This window comes from Phyllobates terribilis, unplaced genomic scaffold, assembly GCF_046119375.1.
Source record: "Phyllobates terribilis strain yellow unplaced genomic scaffold, ASM4611937v1 Scaffold_5__5_contigs__length_657084704, whole genome shotgun sequence".
Taxonomy (NCBI): Eukaryota; Metazoa; Chordata; class Amphibia; order Anura; family Dendrobatidae; genus Phyllobates; species Phyllobates terribilis.
In genome coordinates, this window is record NW_027362765.1 from 151206919 (window position 1) to 151227032 (window position 20114).

Below are 20114 nucleotides of genomic sequence, written 5' to 3' on the forward strand. Positions count from 1 at the left end.
TACACAAGGAGGGAGCGGACATATTTTTTGGGCTTAGCCACCAGGAAATCTCAGAAGGAACACAAGCCTTCTCCAGACGGTGATAGGAGTTTCTGTGAAGCAGGCAACCTGTCCGCATCCGCCGAGGATAGGTGATAGACCCATTGTAAATAAAGAAGTGGATTTTGCCAGACTGGGCTAAATATAACCCATTTTTCCCTGGGCTATCCTAAATTATAAAAATAATAAATAACCAGCATGCCCCTAACCTCTCAAGATAATGCAGAGTGTTTTCAATACTGACGGATCAAATAGCAAAACAAGATACAAAATAAAAATAAAATACCAATATCTGCTTAAAGTGCTTAACACCTACATCTCCTAAATTCTAGATCTCATCTTGTGGGGCAAACAAAAAGGAACAATGCTATAAACGCCTGCCCAAAGTGCCGCCTCTTACCGATTCTATGGGCTTGTCCAGCGAGGCTTGTTCAATCTCCAGATGTCCGTCCTCATACTGGTCAAAGTGGTTGCCCTAAAGACAGAAACAAGACAATGGTAAAATATAAAGGTTCATCTGTAGTCAGGCTTCACTATGACGAGTTGTCACAATTACCAGGGACTTCTTTTCTGATCAAAGACTCACAGCATAATGAGAAGTCACACAATTATCTGATTAGTCCAACCTTAAGGGTGTGTTCACACAATCTTTTTGCCGAGTTTGAGCTAAAACTACAAAATCTTCCTCAAAAACTCTTCAAACAACTTAACGGAGTTTCTGCTCCAAAAACTCAGTGTGGAGCATTTCATATTTTTTTTTATGGGGCTAAGAACTTAAAGGCAGGTAGTTGCTAACTACTTGTTGCCAGTTGTGCCTGTCGCTGATCTCTGCTGCCACAGAGCAGTCACGGACTGCTCCTGCCGACGATTCTGCAGCTTCCAGTGACATCACGTCGACAGAGCTGCTTGCTCTATCGATGGGGTGGGACTGCCGGTCATATTGATTGACAGCTGGCTCCCCGCTGCTTAGCTGCAGGGAGTCAGCTGTCAGTCATCATGTCTACAACCTCGCCCCGTCGACAGTGCCACACAGAAGAGGAAGAGCTGCTCTGTGGACATGAGGCAGGAGAAGTGGTATGTGACCGCTCTGAGCTGGGTAGAAAAGGCAGGTAGTTTGGAACCTCTTGTCAGTTCTTAGCCTATTAGTCCTGGAAAACATTACGTTTTTGAGGAGTTTTAAGATTTGGGAGAGGATTTGGAGAGTGTATGGTTAGTTTCTGCTTCACAAATTCCTCGAAAAACTGTGTCCATATAGCCTAAAGGCTCATTCAGACATCTGTACAAATCGGTTCGCGTATGGGCTGCAATGCATGGACTGGCTGTGGGTCTCCTGACTCAAGCATGACAACTTCATAGAAATATATGAAGCCGTTATGCTCAGGTCGGGAGAGCAGCGGCCAGTCCGTGCATTAACAGTCTATGCTCCAACCGATTGGCACGGAAGCCTGAATGGGTGATTAGGGTGCATTTACAATGGCCGACTGTGAACAAGGAATGCTCTATCCTGACAACCAGGTGGCCGATCATCCAAATTAAACAAGGTATCTGGTCTCCACTTTCTGAGTAGAAGTGGCTGTAAATTTACCATCACCCTCTATTAAAGTGAATAAAACAGTCAACTTCTTTTTCAAGTGAACAGAGAGTGAATGGACATTTGGCCACTCATATCTATACCCCATCCCAAGTCTTAGTTTCTTGGACAAGAGTATAAAAATCAATATGACTGCACTGTGTGATACAACCTCGCCCTTGGGAAAAATGGGAGTAATCACTATAAGTAGCCTAAATGGAAAGTCCCTAGTTACGAACGCTGGACCCACATACAGCAACTCATACTTGCATTCATGGAATTGCCATCTTAAGATTGCCAGTGGTCAGTTGCTCATATACCCAGAACAGTTTGACGTCTTGAAAGAACTTCACAGAAATATGGACAACCATGTTTGGCATCCTTTATATTCCTTATAGAGCAGTCAGTCACACAATGGGGGTCTGCAGGAAGTCTGATGAGAATTTTCCATATATTCGCATCTTTATTTCATAGGAGTTGGATGTTTTATGACTATTCTTCTACAAAGGGGAGCTATTGAGGTTCCTAAGTAGCAGAAATGTTTGAGTATCAATTTATTTGTACCATGTTCGGCCACTACCAATAGGGTAACCTACAATAGCAGCAAGGACCATTGGCATGGACTAATCCTTGCGCACAAACCATGAGTGGGATCCCTGCAAGGATGAGGCAGCTGGGATACATATTTTGCTTGCGCACAGCATGTGAGCTCAGCCTCCTACTCAGCAATTAAAAACAACACGAAAGAGGCTATTTTTCCGAAAGACGTTCAGGACAAAAGTCTGCAGATGGTTTCAGCATGTTCACAATCTGGAGCCGATTGAGGACCCAGAGAAGAAACGACAAGAGCTATGGGGGAACACATTATCATAAATGGCACACTAACACTACAGGAGCACTAAGGCTTCAGGAGAAAAAAACGGATTTATAGAAATGATCATAACTATTGTCAAAGATCAAAACAACATCAGATTATATCACAAGCTTATTTATATACTGCAGTTCCCTTCCACACACATTTATGAGCCAGAGTGATTTGGGTAATAGAAGATGATCGGTAGGGAAATCAAATTCTGACAGATAATTGGAAGAGTGATGGAGTGGTGAGCGGGGGGAGTCATGATAACATGGTATAGTTGGGAAGACTCCTCAATGAGCACTATCCACGCTCATAGAAGCTCTTCATTATCATCTAATGCACTTGGTGTTGCAATGTGCACAGTGACTGTATGGTGGCACACAGATTATGGATTCACAGGCCCTTTATGTGCACTGTATAGCACCAGTCTTAGGCTTTTACAGTAGCTCTCCCATCTTAAATTCCCCTAATCCCTTACAAATATGTACTATGTTTCCCTGAAAATAACACACGGTTTTATACTATATTTTGCTCCAAAAGATGTGTTTGGATGCCTTTTTTTTCCATGAATAATCAATATTTATTCAAATATAATCAGGTCATCACACACAAACGCACTGCATATACATATGTATATATATATACATATATATATATATATATATATATACATACACACACACACACACACACACACACACACACACATACGTTTATATACACGCACACACTGCATATACATACGTTTATATACAGGCACACACTGCATATACATACGTTTATATACAGGCACACACTGCATACACACACACCAGCCTGTCTCCTTTTCAATTCCTCTACACTCCCACAGTTAAAGGATCTTTGGTGACATTGTCACATGACCGTGATGTAACCAAAAGGTCCTTAAGCAGTTTTAAACTTGTAATAGAAATGCTGGGGGCCCCTAGGAAATGGGAGGGTAACCTGGGGCCCCAACTCTCTTAATGCCAGCCCTAACTGTAACTAGGGCATATTTTTGGAGTAGGGCTTATATTTCAACCATACTGCAAAAATCCTGTAAAATCATGCGAGGGCTTATTTTCAGGGAAACACTGTATGTAACGTAGTGGAAGTGCACTAAAGCACTCACCAATCACAGCTTCTCTGGTTTCCAGCGCTGCTCCGGTTCACTTCTGCACTATGTGATCTCAAACCAAACTCACTGGCACACAGTTTTGAGTAGACCAGAAGTCACTTTCTTAGGCTACGGCCCCACTATCAGTATTTGGTCAGTATTCGGTCAGTAATTTTTCTCAGGAGTGAAAGCCAAAACCAGATAAGGAACAATCAGAGAAAATGTATAATAGAAACAACCCACCAATTCTGCATTTATCACCCACTCCTGGTTTTGGCTCCCACTCCTGAGAAAAAATACTGACCGAATACTGATAAGTGGGGCCGTGGCCTTAGTGTAAGTCTATGAAGCCTCATTCTGAGTTTCAAAGACTTACATAGGAAAAGTGAACAGCCCATCATAGTAAGCCCTGTGTGTGTGTGTCAAACGCCAAAGCAGAAGAAGCTCAGTGGAAATTGGGGAACATTGTCATTTGTAAGTATTTTAAATGGAAATGTTATAAATTATACTAAATCTATCCATCTATATAGCATGCTGTAAGCCCCCTCGTACATCAGATTAAAGCTGGCCAAACTGGTTGATTTTGGTGTGCCGTGCCAACCATCGTATGTGTATGGGGTGGCCTTCCAACTATCCCACAACAGACGATGTGGGGGAGAAAAGGATTTCTCTCCTCCAAACACCATGTCATTTTCATCTCTGACGAGATAAGCCACTACCAAAAAATCTCATTAAAATCACTAACACTTAGCCAGGCTAAACATTCAGGAGCAATCTCTGCCCGCCAAATGAGCGATAGGGAGCCCGTGCTCTCATTTTTGGGGGCACATATAAAGGAAAACCTCCATATACATCCTTATAAAATCAGATGTACAGCGAGTCATATTACAGATCATCTGTAACAGGTCAGCAAGTATGAGGCTTAACACTGAGCACCTATGTGGCCTGCTCCTCTGTGTATTGGGTCACATGATGACTACAGTGGCCGTCGCCTATCCAGGTGCCATGTTGGCTCATACAACAATAAAAAGCAATAAATAGGTGAAACACATTGAATCCATCCTCACAGTTTTACATGAATGACAAACTAGGCAATAATCCTGTAAAGTGAGTAGGTCTAACCTTGACTACTAAAAAATATAAAGTTGAAATGACGTCCATATTTTATGAACTAAAAAGCACACAATAATCCCATCACATACTTTAACATGTCTGGTTGTTAAGGCAAAAACTGCAGTCAAGCCAGGGGTTAAAACATTATTTCACACGTCAAGACTCCACAAAATCATCGTAAAAAGTGTACAAATACGGTATGTCCTTGACGAAACCCTCCCCGAGGTACACTACACTGCGCTCTGGTTTTATGATCTCCAGATGTGCATCCCAGGCTCGGTCCTCTGCGCTCACAGAAACCCCAATGTAGGTGCTGCACAGGAGCGTCAGAGCTGTGTGCGCTCCCCCAGCACCCCATGATTGGTGACATTTTACTCACATATTGTGGGTTGAAACTGTGGATGTAATGGTTATATGGCATAGCTCCTGGCTCCAGCATAGCAGACACTGGCAGGTAGTAGAGTGGGAATGGATAACGCAGAGCTTACTGCAGCACAGCAGACGAGATGGGACAAGCATAATGGTGGGGTGGGTCAGAACATCTTGACCCCTAGTAAACCCCTAGGAGAGGACAGTGGCAGAGGTCATCAAGGCCTGGGGTAACCTGAACATAATATTTCGTTTTACTACATGGGTGACCAGGGACACAGCAGAGGCAAGCAATTGTAAGTAGATATACCTGTGTCATGGGGGAGTGGGGTAATGACATACGCCATTGCGTCTGAGTCCTAGTGGGGGAAGAGTATTGCTATAACACTACTGTACCATTACCAATGTAACACCATTACAACATCCTGGGTTGGTACAGCTGCATATAGACTTTTATATTGGAATGAAGGTTTACTTACCCAGGGGTTAATATTTTTAGTAGAGTGGTGAACAAATCTCTTCATACAACAGGAGATGCATGGATGTTTGCCTATACTGCGTCCGTTATTGTCAGGAAAATATTAAGAAAATATTAACAATTTCTCCCAAACCCCTCTTACCTCTAACCCCTCCCTTAACCACCATATGTCACAAGAGGAGAGCTGACAGTCCAGCATCTGCCTCTCTGCAACTTATCACCCACAGCAGTAGTAGCTTAAACAAATACTGGCACAAGAAAGGTTCTACAACCCAATTAAAATGCGAGGGTATTTCCCCCTGGCAGAGGCAGGGGATAATTAGACACAGGCTTGAAACAATTTACATGTAGCTGAGGAAGTTCTATTCCCAGGACGTCTGGCACCGATACAAAATATGGAATAGCTCAAGTTCCATAATTCTGATAATAATGGGACCCATATTTTAGTGACAGGGTCAGCTAGGGAACAATATGGATATTTTCCCGTTGCTGTAAGCCACTCCAGGGAAGCTGTGGCGCAAAAGTAACAAAATAACGGATTGCAGCTATGCCATGTGTAGTCTCTACGGAAAGGTAAATTCATAACGGAAAATATGGCGTCGCTTGCAAGCTTCTGTGAGCAACGAGCGATAAGTCATCCCAGAAGATAGCGTTTTTAATAAAAACATGAAGGGTGGAGCCAGGCCCACATGATGTCAGAACAAGGAGCGTGTGGGTAGGTCCGCTCTTCGGCATAAAAGATAGAACTGAAGGTTGATCAATATTCATTGCGGGAGTATATATTTATTATATGCAACGGATCCTGTTCACTGAATGGTCATAGGAAAGCTCCCCTCCAGCTATATTGAGTCGTCTCTGTGAACGTATAGCAAGTCTCTTCTTTAATCCTGTTTTGTGTAACTGCGTATGTATTGTATTGCCCCCTTTTGTAAAATCTTGTATAATTTTTCATAATACTGCCTCCCTTTTGGATTAAATATAAAATTTAATAGTCCTGTTTCTTTTGCTCTGTAATCGTTCCCTCCCCAGAAGCCATATACGTTACCAGAAAGCAGGCGTCCGGCCAGGCCTGTATTATAGTTCAAACTCGGCCGGTGGTGACAGCGAATAATATTAATTGGGCTATCATGAAGCTGGCAGTAACCGTACGGGGCGTATAAACATATTCCATGCGTTGGAATCCGGAGGTGAGACGGCATACGCTTTCTGCTCACTTGTCGGTAGCTGCGCAGTGAGTAGTTGGGATCGTGTGCTGCCGAATACCTGACAAAATCCTGACAGTGACGGCAACTGTGAGATATTGTGTGATCTCCCCGGTGTCGTCTCTGTGCGTCCTTGACAGTTATACACAGCTATACCTGGCTCATACGGGGGTTTGGGGTTGTTTTTATATTATAATCACCCCTTTCTCCATGACCCACATATAAAGATGTATAATATACAAGTGCTTCTCACTAAATTAGAATATCATCAAAAAGTTAATTTATTTCAGTTCTTCAATACAAAAAGTGAAACTCGTATTATATAGAGTCATTACAAACAGAGTGATCTATTTCAAGTGTTTATTTCTGTTAATGTTGATGATTATGGCTTACAGCCAATGAAAACACAAAAGCAATTATCTCAGTAAATTAGAATACTTTATAACAGCAGCTTGAAAAATTATTTTAAAATCTGAAATGTTGGCCAACTGAAATGTATGTTCAGTAAATGCACTCAATACTTGGTCGGGGCTCCTTTTGCATCAATTACTGCATCAATGCGGCGTGGCATGGAGGCGATCAGCCTGTGGCACTACTGAGGTGTTATGGAAGCTCAGGTTGCTTTGATAGCAGCCTTCAGCTCGTCTGCATTGTTGGGTCTGGTGGCTCTCATCTTCCTCTTGACAATACCCCATAGATTCTCTATGGGGTTAAGGTCAGGCGAGTTTGCTGGCCAATCAAGCACAGTGATACTGTTGGTTTTTAAACCAGGTATTGGTACTTTTGGCAGTGTGGACAGGTGTCAAGTCCTGCTGGAGAATGAAATTTCCATCTCCTAAAAAGCTTGTCGGCAGAGGGAAGCATGAAGTGCTCTAAAATTTCCTGGTAGACGGCTGCGCTGACTTTGGTCTTGATAAAACACAGTGGACCTACACCAGCAGATGACATGGCTCCTCAAACCATCACTGATTGTGTAAACTTCACAGTAGACCTCAAGCAGCTTGGATTGTGTGCCTCTCCACTCTTCCTCCAGACTCTGGGACCTTTATTTCTAAATGAAAATTGGAACTCTGGGACCTTGTGGAGTGTGTCAATGACTACCTTCTGGACATCTGTCAAGTCAGAAGTCTTCCCCGTGATTGTGGAGCCTACTGAAACAGACTAAGGGACCTTTTTAAATGCATTGGAAGCCTTTGCAGGTGCTTTTTGTTAAGTATTCTAATTTACTGAGATAATGACTTGTGTTTTCATTGGCTGTAAGCCATAATCATTAACATTAACAGAAATAAACACTTGAAATAGATCACTCTGTTTGTATTGACTCTATATAATATACGAGTTTCACTTTCTGTATTGAAGAACTGAAATAAATTAACTTTTTGATGATATTCTAATTTAGTGAGATGCACCTGTATATATGTATTTGGTATGTATATACACACACACGCCTGGGTCATATGAAAGGCCAAAGGTCATATTAATTAATCCTTAGCAAATGCTAAGAGTCAGTGCAATGGACATTTATGCAGTAAAAAATTGAATTCATATAATTTTATATAAGGAGTTTTAAAGAGGGTTGTCAAATTCTTGGGGCTTTTTTCTACTTAATGCATGCGTTTTGAACTAGAAATTGTTTTTTGCATTTGGGTTTCATTAAAAAAATTGTGCACAATTTGCTTTCTGTATCCTCTGTGTTGCAGTGTATTGCAGACTGCAGAACGAGTTAACTGAGAATCCATCAGTGATCCCATTATGTCTGTCTGATAAAGGAGTTTGTACCCATGCAGTTTTTTTCTGAGCACTTCCCAGCTATTTTATGACATTAAAAGTTGAAAGTGCCTGTAAACAGCCAAATGGTGCAAAAAAAAAAAAAAATAAAAAAAAATTTGCCTCCAATAGTGATCAACCCCTTTAGGCTTACCTGCTGGGTAACGGTTGCATGCCTAAATTGCCACCATGGTATTAAAACAAACAGGAATAGGTGTATAAAGATAACCCTGTATTATCTCTACATTGCTGAATTATGTATAACTGTAGAACGTAGTATGCGCTGTATGGTAAGACTCATGGCGGCACTGCAGCTATCCTGAAAAGTCATGCAGGCCAGTATATCCCTTCCATGTATCCCAGGCTCGCTCAGTGACATGTGTCATAGTATGTCCCCTGCGTCACTGTGCATGCCCAGGAGATGGGAGGACGTAGGGGGAAGCAAGGAGGGCACTTTTATACGCATTCTCAAATGCCTCCTTACGCTTCTTACTTTACCAGAATAAAGAAGAGAAAAGCATCGTGAGGAGGGGAGAGTTGCAGTGAGATGTACAAAGACTTAGTGTGTCTTATTAAATGGTTTACATTATATCATAGTTATATTAAATATAGAATATATTCTACAGATGTTAAAGAGTACCATCGTTATATGCATTTATTTTTTCCATAAATCAGCGGTACACAGGAACACAAGAACCCTTGTAATTATATCAGAGAAGTCTGCTTTTTGCTCCTCCTGGACTGATCATTTATTCTCAACTCATAAGTAAAATCTATATTCAGTGAATACAGACTTTCCCATTACTGAGATAGGAGATGGCAGTTGGTGTCCATGAAGTTCTATGGAGAACTGTAACTGTCGTCTCAGAACTTGCAGCAGAATGTCTGTGTCTACCTCCTCCTGTCTACATAGAATCTTATCAGTATCAGCTGTCATCTCCTATCTCAGTAATGGGAAAGTGAGAATAAAGATCAATTCAGGAGAAGAAAAAAAAAGCAGATTTCTCTGATAATATATTACAAAGTTGCTTATGCTCATATGTACTACTGATTCATAAAGTTAAAACAATGGTTCCTCTATAAAATTATTTGGAGACTAAAAATGTTAGCTGGTTCCTACATAAAAAAACAGAAGTAATCTGAAGCGCTGCAATGCAGTACATAGGCTGTATACGGCAGCATATAGTGAGAAAAAGTAAGGACCCCGCACGCCCACAAAGGCCGGGTACACAAAGGCTAAAAGTGCAATAACTGACACATGATAACATGAAAATGTGCTCTGAAAGTAAATTATAAGGTATGTAAGGGAGTGTTCCCAAATCATATCAACATAAGGTGAAAACACTCATTTTACCAAATTTTCCACGGATTTCAAGCCATTTCCACAGTTGAAAGTATCTGGTGTGTGTGAAGTATTGCTGCTTGTATCAAGTGCCGACAATTTTTAATGCCTGTTGTTCTAGACAGGTCCTCTACACCAGTGTTCCCCAACTCCAGTCCTCAAGGCCCACCAACAGGTCATGTTTTCAGGATTTCCTTAGTTACACAGGTGATGTAATTATTGCCTGTGCAGGTGATGGAATTATCACCTGTGCAATACTAAGGAAATCCTGAAAACATGACCTGTTGGTGGGCCTTGAGGACTGGAGTTGGGGAACCCTGCTCTACACATACACAACTGCGCACAGATACACGAAGGTTCGCTACAATCCGCGACCACGATTCTTAGAAGAAAATTACAGTAATTTACGCAGGACTACCACAAGTGAAAAACATAAGCCCCCCCCCCAAAAAAGGGGAAAAAAATACAACATCACAAAAAATAACCTTTATTGAACAATGTGGCTACACAACAAACATCAAACACGAAAGGACAAACATAAAAACAAATGGGAGGAGTAAGCAGGCCAAAAATATATAAAAATGCCAGATACCTAAATGGTGTAAAATTTTCTTTGATTGGTAACAGTCAGTTTTTTTGCAGGTAAAACATCTAGAAAGCAGACATGGTGAGCGTCTCTATACACAAATGGGCTAGGGAAAGAAAACGAAACATGGAGCCTCCTAGTGCAATAACGTCAAGATGTACTGTGACTCCAGGCAAGTACCAACCTGCAGCAGGGTCGCTCACCTTAGGGCACACATGTCAAACTAAGGCACGTGGGCCAAATCTGGCACGCAAGGTGGTTTTATTTGGCCCGCGACACCAGAACCACCATCCCTATGCGGGGCCCAGTGCTCGGCGCGGAGGACTATGCGGGGCCCATGATACTGTATACTGGTTGGCCCACGACTTTGTCCAAGTTTTTCACTTTGGCCCTCTGTGTGTTTGAGTTTGACATCCCTGCATTAGTGGGTGGCACTGACCTTATGCCAGTAAACTTTTCAGTAACTTTTCGACAATAAAATACTTATTTAGTCGCCGTCCTGTTGGATTCATTTTGCATTCCCTCTATACTTACCCAACCAATAGTGGCCAAGGCTCAGTAATTTTCTCCGGACGTCATGTTCATCAAATGAATAAATGCGCACTCTGACAATGAAATCCAAGCTTCTGATTTACAGCCACAGCAGATAACAATCTACCATTACTGTAGCGGTATCTATTACACTTACTATACAGAAAACCTTGATTGGAGCAGGAGTGAAGATCTGACAAACATCTGATGTATATGGTTGTGTGCAAAAGCTTTGGCTCAATTGTATTCCAAGAAATAAGTAGGTCAGTGGCTGCCAAATACTTCCGTGATCAGGGCTACACCCATAAGAAACTACTTGGCCCCGGAGTGCATACCGACAAGAAAAATGATATCACAACAAGAAGGATTGGAAAGAAAAACAGGAAAGGCAGAGGGAGAGAATGCTGCAATATCAGACGCAGAAAGACTGCTAGGCCAATACATGGAGCTGCATGTACAGCAATGCATGAATAGAGTTCTTTATTTTAATTTACATTTTTAGGGGCAGGAATGATCCAATAAGAAAAAAAAAAACATGGGATGAGAATCGAACATACAACTACTGTGTCCTTGAACGACACATCGAAAATCAGTTGAGTCTCAGTTCATCTTTCTACGTTACGCCACCAATATCTAATCGTAGAAAGAGGGGTGGGCTATGCTGCCATTCACTAAAAAAGTGGCAATAGTGCTAAGAGACTACTGTGCCACTTCAGCTCCTGTCGGATGTGCTCGGCTTTTTCAGAGTGGTTTTCCACACGTCCAAAGATGTGTTTTGGCCTGCAAACTAAACCTGCATATTAAAAGGGAAACTGTCAGTAGGATCAACCCTCCTAAGCCGTCTATATGGGCATGTAGGTCATAGGATGCTGAATAAAGTGATATCTGCGATCGGATGTTATTTTTTCTTGATATGTAAATGAGCTGTAAAGATCTATGGGCCGGACATAGATCTCCCTCAGAATCCTCCTCCCGGGTTTAATTCAAAAAGGTGGCATTACCAGTGAGACATGTAATGGCTGACAGTCTGCTCTCCTGATCTACATGTCTCACATTGGTAATGTTCTCTTTCATTTATAATCAGCTCTGGAGGCAAATTCTCAGGAAGATCAGTGTCCGGCCCATAGATCTTAACATTTGATTCAGCTTCCTATGACCTACATACCTATATAGATGGCTTAAGAGGAGTGATCCTACTGACAGATTCCCTTTAAATGGAAATATGTGAGTAGTATAAGCCATCACTTTATGATTGGTGGTGGACCTCTATTGATCCTGAAAATGTAGAGGAGGCAGCACCACACACCAGCACTGCATCCCCTTCACACTCAGGAGAAATTCCTTATTGTGACCCATTATTGTAATGATATTCTGAAGGATCATGCAACTCCATAAGGCTACGTTCCCACAATGCGCTTTTATCACGCAAGTCAAAAACTCAGCGTCTTACAGTTCCAGCAAAGTGGATGGGATTTTTAGAATTCTCATGTCCACTGTATTTATTTACGCTGAGTAAACTGAACTGCGATGCGTTTTTCTAATCCGCAACATGTCAATTTCTCTTGCTGATATGCTGAGTTTTCTGTGCAGATTTTCCCCATAGACTTGCATTAGATGCAGAAAATCAGCAGGTAAAAAACGCACATGCGTTTTTAGTGCGTTTCGGCAGCGGAAATGCATCAAAACCGCATGTAATCCATAAGTATTTATGTCAATAGAGTTCAGTGAAATCAAAATACCAGAAAGTTTCAAAAACAAGGCTTTATTTAAAGAACGACAAAACAACAAGAGACAAAAACCACAACCTCAAAAGTTAAAAACACGCCCCCAAAAAAGCGATGGAAAAAAAAAAAAACAACCCAATTTAAATAAGGGCAGAAATGGTGCAACATCAAAAATGCACAAAAAACTAATTGTGGGAACATAGCCTTAGGCTATGTTCACACATCATGTTTTTTTCTGCATTCATTTTCTGCAGCAAAACCTGATCTCTTGCCAGGAGGTTGGTCAGGATTTTTGTTGCCGTTTTCTTGCTTTGTTTTTTTAGCGTTTTTTTTTTCACTGTCCTTTTGTCTGTTTGGCATGTACATAAAGTTCAGTGAAAAAAAAAAAAAAATCTTATTCTGGTTTATGCACAAAAAATGCTGAAAAGTTGACACATGCCTTTTTGGTGTGTTTTTTTCAGCGATTTTTTCACCACCCATTACTTCCAATGGGTTAAAAAAACGCTGAAAGAAGTAACACGCTTCATCTTTCAAAAAAGCATGCAAAGCACAAGATCCTGAACAAAAAAAAACATGATGTGCATGAGATTTCTGGAATCTCAAGACTTTGCTGGTACTGCAAAACACAGCTGAAAATTTGCATTAAAAAAAAACAAGCTGTGTGAACATAGCCTAAAAGTTTAGTGTCAAATTAAAAAAAAAAAAAAAAAAAAAAAAAAATAGAGGGCAGCAATGTAGAGCATCTTCTAACACGACAGAAGAAAAGATATCACCAGGAGGGGCTATGTGCCATGTGGTCCCCACCAACTGCAAGAATTAAGGGTTTGCTGGTACAAATAGAAGGGAGATATATGTATACATAGACCTAAATATATATCAATCAAGTAAAAAATTATATATATTTATGTATTATCTGACGGACACCCCTCACACAACACACGCAAATGGGGGAGGGTTATTACTTAGTACTCAAATCCAGTGGCTTTAAAGCATATTAATGGCCAACTGCAGGAATATCTGCTCAATAAGCAAGCTCATATAATCCATAGGATTATGGCATCCAGCGCATATGCACAGCCCACACCACAAGCTGCTCCACTGTCTAGAACACCAGGGAACAGATCTTTCTCGGCCAGGTCCATGTAACAATGACTGTCAGTCATTTAGCGGAGACGACTGCTGTAATCATTAGTGTTACATACCTAAAATACCAAGTGAGCACTGCCAATCCCTAAAATGGTCAGGCTGAAAACTCTTATCCGGGGCTGCCCATATAAACTTCAGGAACCTAGGGAGGTAACAGGGACATTGGCCTCCAATTTGTCCATTTCTCTGACACAAATTGCAGGTTCTTACCACAAGTGCTGAAGGCACTAATACATAAGGAACCATCACTCTGGGAGCCACAATATGGAACTGCGTTACCAATTTCCCAATATAATATTGCCGTACGCTGACCTTTGTGGAGAGATTCAGCCTTTCTTATAAACAAGGTTGCACCCACAAGATATCGGTGTAGGATTAGAACACACTGTACAGGACAGAAGTGACATTCAGGAGTGTGGCAGTGTTAGGCTTTATGTTAAAGCACCACTCCAGCATTTCGTTGTTTTTTATTGCTTCAGTGCTGGAGTGGCGCTTTAAATGTAAGCCCCCTGGCCCCGTTCTTATACTCACCTTCCGGCGGCTTCACCTTTTACCAATGCCGCTCCAGGCCCACGGAGCCATCTTGTGCCCGTAAATTCTGACTGGCCGGAAGACCGAAGTTACATCACAAGAGCTCAATACAAGTCTGTGAGAGCCAGAACAAGGCTTTCAGAGATCTATTGAAAAGTGACTCCATGAAACACTGGAGATGCCGGCAGGTCACTTTTCACTGGAGACCAACGGGAGCAATACTGGAAAAGCATGAAGGCAGCAGCAGGAGAGTATGAGACGGGGGGAGGGGAATTACATTTAAAGCACCACTCCAGAAGTGCAAAAAAAAAAAAAACAACCGCTGGAGTTGTGAGTTAAAGGAAACCTCCGGTAAAACATGGACTGTGGTTGTTGTTATTCATTCCCTATTGCATAATTTTGGAGAGTGCTGTGCTCATTAAGCACTCAAGGGTTCTCAAGTCCCTAGAAACATAACTGCTGACGAGTGTCATTACTGGAGCTCCATAGAGGAACTAGCCACTAACCATGGAGCAGATAAGCTGCTGGAAAGTACAGTTCTACATAGAGGAATGTGTCCACCAGATCTCTGCACCCCCAGTATACAGATAGTTACATGGTACTCGGAGGGGCAGGGGGCACTGGCAGGGGAGCTCACACTGCATGTCATCACTAGCTCTTGTGACATTCATTTACTTGACAAGCCAAAGCACAAAACTATTACTGGTAAGGGGACATACCTGTGAACAGCTGAGGGCTAAGAGCCTCAAATAGAAGCAAAATGGGCACCTTTTGCCAAGTGAATGTGTGTTATATTAACACATGAGCCGCCACTAAGCCTGTAGTGTCATAAGCCACAACCAGCCAGCGAGACTTAGCCCCGAACCCTCAGACGATAGTATTCTTCATCAGTATTCATAAGCCAAAACATTCAAAAGGACCAAAATCTTCCCAACAGACTTGTTGCCCGTGTTTAGGATCCACTCCTTGGCTTACAAACATTGATGCAAAATACTACTGCCTGAATGAGGTCTTAGGCTGAGTGCCCACTATGCGCTTTTCGAGCATTTTTGCCGCGGAATTTCCACAGCGAAAACGCTTAAAAAACGCTTGGTAATTCGTGCCCCATGGTCCCCAATGATAATAAGCATGTGCTATTCACATGCTGGGAAATTTCCACTGCAGATTATCATTGCGGAGAAATAAGCAGCATGTCCATTAATTTTGCGGACACGCAGCGTAATTGCCGCCATTGACTTGCATTGAAACGCTCAATATCCGTGTCAGCACATTTGCACACATGGATATAAAGCGATTCAATGTGCGGATGGTACCCAGGTCTTGAGAAGAGGAGACTCTCATCCAGACCCGGGTACCATAGAAACTGTAAAAAAAAAAAGAATTTAAAATAAAAAATAAAGATTATACTTACCTTCCGATGTCCCCCCGGTCTCCACAGAGATGCGTGCGGTGTGTTGGGCCGCTCGCGGTGGTGTGAGGACCTGACATGACGTCATTGAGTCATGCCGGTTGCATGGATTTATATAGTGTGACCAAGTTGTCAAGCACTTTTCCAAGTGACGCTAAAATCGCTTGGAAAAGAGCTTGATAACCCGCATGCAGAAATGCATGCAAAAACGCTTGACAAACACTTCTACCTGGCGGAAAAAACGCATGTAAAATCCGCATGCGTTTTTCCTGCCAGGGAGAAGCGGAAAAAATATGCATCATTTCTGCATCGTGGGCACATAGCCTCAGGCTGCATCCACGCAAGGTGGAAAAAGCTGCCCAAAAACCTGCAGATTTAACAGCAAACCTGCTTAATTAGCAAATACCAGCCATGTTGATCTGTTCAGAAGAAATCTCACCCACATCACTAGTGCAGTGACCAGGGATGGATTTCCTATTCACAAATACACATGGATTCATATTAAAGATGGCAAATGCATTTGTATTTTACAAGTTAAATCACTCATCCAATGAAGTGATCCTTCGTACAGCACAAACAATCATTCTCAGCGGTGCGTCGTGCTGTATAAACAGGACTAGCACCGCTAAGAACAATGGCAGCCTACGCGCACCGAGCGGCCTGTTACAGATCTACTACAGATCGCTCAATGTGCATCGTTTACTTCGGTCTGCCGGTGTAAACAGTCTATTAAACGACTGCCAAATGGTAAAAGTTTACAGACTGGTGGTAGTTTATTGTTGTTGTGTAAACAGACCTTAAGGCCACGTACACACGATCAGTATTTTACATCAGTATTTGTAAGCCAAAACCAGCAGTGGAACAATCAGAGGAAAAGTATAATAGAAACAAGTCACCACTTCTGTATTTATCATCCACTCCTGATTTTAGCTTACAAATACTGATGTAAGATACTGACCAAATACTGAATATGCAGCCTTATTCAATATGCGAATGTAGCGCATATCCAGATTTTGCTGCTTGTCGAGGATCCAACTAGTGAGACCTCCCGATGATCCTGAGAATGGGGTGATGGATGGGCACGCGCACCATCCATTCTCTACAAGACTGACGGAAAAAGCAGAGAGCTGTACTCTGCAGAGGAGTTCAGGTCAGGGATCCTGTGCGCTGCAGGTCCGCACTCGGACGGCCAAAGCTGGATGTGTGAAACTGGCCTTAAGGTGTATTCTGACGTGCTGACTGGCACTGCCAGTATACAAGGCAGACAAAAGCTGACACTATGTGCACATTATATGGGGTTCTCTATGTAGTTTTTTTCTCTGTAATCACTAAATGGCATAGAAAAAAACATGGAAATAATAGGTACTGCTGCACAGTTATTGCTCACAGGCCACAAACCAGTGCCACCTGCTACAGGAAAATACACCCTTGGGCCACTATTTTGCATTGTAATATTGGGTGGTTACCACACCACGTTTCACTGTGAACAGGAGGTGCAAATACGGCCTTTACTCCATTATTAGTACCCAGCCAACAACGGCCATCCTGTGAGTCGCAACGTCCCACGTGCACCAGTTTTTGCTACAGAAAAAGGATTTCTCTGCAGCACGTGACGCTGCGATGTCATAAAGGATCATATCAATGAATCTGTGAAAAAAAACATCCTTCTTAATCCCATCTATGAATGCATTACCCGATACATTGCGTCTACAGTCCTATATTCCAACAGGAAGTGACCCTCTAAAAATAGTCCAATGTATAGTGAGTGTCAGCTCTGTGTGGGGACAGAAATAAGCCGAGGAGATGCTGGCAGCAGAGCTGTCTGAGAAGTTTTGTTTACAGGGCAAGATTCCCAGGATTAGAAGGACGAGAGGACCTAAGACCAAATGTGCTGAGACGACAGCGAGAGAATAGGAACTACAGAGGAAAACACACAGACAATGGCGGAGAAACGGAGAGCTAGGATGACCGTAAATATTACTACAGAGCAGAGGAAACATGGAAGAAGCCGTCCGCCGGGAGTGAATGGTAGAGCTGGCGCCTAAGCAAGGCCATCAAGGGTCCTGAGAAAGGGGCACAAGACAAATCCAGTGATTGCATGTAAAATGACTCATAGGAAAGGATGGAATAAACATAACAAGGGACGGCAAACTGCGGGGAGCCGTACCAAGCATCAACATGGGAAATAATGAGAGCAGGAGCCACAGACCAGAGGCAGCGGGCACTGCTGGGGCTAATGGCAACTATTGGACAGGCTCATATAGCAGCACCCGCACAGATCTCAGAAACAGATGTGCAGGGAGATGAGAGACCGAGGGGGAGTCACTAAAGACAATACTGGGCGACCCCTCTGTGGACAGCTGGGGACAATACCGGGAATCTCCCCCCTCCAGGGGGGCAGCTGGGGACAATACCAGGAATCTCCCCCCTCCAGGGGGGCAGCTGTGGACAATACCAGGCAATCCCCCCCCCCCCTCCAGGGGGGCAGCTGGGGTCAATACCAGGAATCTCCCCCCTCCAGGGGGGGGTCAGCTGGGGACAATACTGGGCAATTCCCCCCCCCTCCAGGGGGGCAGCTGGGGACAATACCGGGAATCCCCCCCTCCCTCCAGGGGGGGTCAGCTGGGGACAATACTGGGCAATTCCCCCCCCCCTCTCTCCAGGGGGGCAGCTGGGGACAATACCGGGAATCCCCCCCCCTCCCTCCAGGGGGGGGGTCAGCTGGGGACAATACTGGGCAATTCCCCCCCCCCCTCCAGGGGGGCAGCTGGGGACAATACCGGGAATCCCCTCCCCTCCCTCCAGGGGGGCAGCTGGGGACAATACCGGGAATCCCCCCCCTCCCTCCAGGGGGGCAGCTGGGGACAATACCAGGCAATGCCCCCCCCCCCCTCCAGGGGGGCAGCTGGGGTCAATACCAGGAATCTCCCCCCTCCAGGGGGGCAGCTGTGGACAATACCAGGCAATCCCCCCCCCCTCCAGGGGGGCAGCTGGGGTCAATACCAGGAATCTCCCCCCTCCAGGGGGGGGTCAGCTGGGGACAATACCAGGAATCTCCCCCCTCCAGGGGGGGTCAGCTGGGGACAATACCAGGCAATCCCCCCCCCCCTCCAGGGGGGCAGCTGGGGTCAATACCAGGAATCTCCCCCCTCCAGGGGGGCAGCTGGGGACAATACCGGGAATCCCCCCCCTCCCTCCAGGGGGGCAGCTGGGGACAATACCGGGAATCCCCCCCCTCCCTCCAGGGGGGCAGCTGGGGACAATACCGGGAATCCCCCCCCTCCCTCCAGGGGGGCAGCTGGGGACAATACCGGGAATCCCCCCCCTCCCTCCAGGGGGGCAGCTGGGGACAATACCGGGAATCCCCCCCCCTCCCTCCAGGGGGGCAGCTGGGGACAATACCGGGAATCCCCCCCCCTCCCTCCAGGGGGGCAGCTGGGGACAATACCGGGAATCCCCTCCCCTCCCTCCAGGGGGGCAGCTGGGGACAATACTGGGAGATCTCCCCAAGGACAGGCTGGAGACGACCCGGGCAGGGGCAATGGAGGACGGACTGGTGCGATGGGAGGAGCCGCGGAGAAGCTGACAGTCTGAGTTCGTATAAGGTAACGCCATCGCTGAGGTACGGGAAGGGGGCGCAGCAGTACGGAGAGCAGCTGCACACAGACAGGTGACCAGAGCCCTATATAGCGCCCCCTACATGCACCGCTCGCCCTCTAACACGACCAACACACTCGCTGTCACCCCGCCCACCCGTACCTGGAAGTCTCGGTCTTCATTAAACCGGGAGAATCTATCCGCGGCCATCTTCCTGCGTCTGCGGGAGCGACTGTCGCCTCTCTAGAACCCCGCCCACTCGCCGCAAGACGCACAGGATAACCCCGCCCCCACGACGGGAGCACGTACTAAGTCTACACACGTCATACGTAGGGCCCCGCCCACCGGCTGCAGCAGCGCTCTAGCGTCATGACATTGAAGAGTACAGAACGGTTCTAGAGCCTGCGCTCAGTGCGGATGGTTCTGCGCCGGGGCGCGGTGTCACGTGGGGGCCCAGTAATCCGCCAACCGATAATCCAGAAAATAGCAGACTCCGACGTGAAAGGTGACGTCCGCTGTATCCCGGGCAGCGAGCAGGTCACCGTGTGCGGACATTGCACTCACGTCTCGCCTGGTGGGAGAACAGCCCCTCATTAACCCCTTCGTGAGCGCACCACACTGATGTTTTCGCCTCCTCTTTCTCCATGACCTTTTATCAGCCGTGTGGGGACTTGTTTTTTTGCTTTTACCTTATTATGTCCAGAATAACAGGAAAAAAAATTCCCGCTGCAGCGAAAT

General features: G+C 44.6%; 1 protein-coding gene across 6 annotated transcripts in view; it reads right to left on the reverse strand.

The window, feature by feature from the left end:
* Positions 1–19692, reverse strand: part of GPATCH8 (G-patch domain containing 8) — a 53086-nt gene extending 33394 nt beyond the window's left edge. For 2 of the 6 annotated variants that reach the window (XM_073683198.1, XM_073683196.1), the window contains exons 1-2: positions 19539–19692; positions 440–514 (exon numbers count right to left, since the gene is read on the reverse strand). In XM_073683198.1, the coding sequence (XP_073539299.1) occupies positions 440–514; positions 19539–19586 (123 nt within the window). In that variant the 5' untranslated portion in view covers positions 19587–19692. Of the gene's footprint in view, positions 1–439; positions 515–19538 lie in introns of those variants that run through there. The other 4 variants (XM_073683199.1, XM_073683200.1, XM_073683202.1 and 1 more) reach the window with 4 other exon arrangements.
* Between the last annotated feature and the right edge of the window lie 422 nt (positions 19693–20114).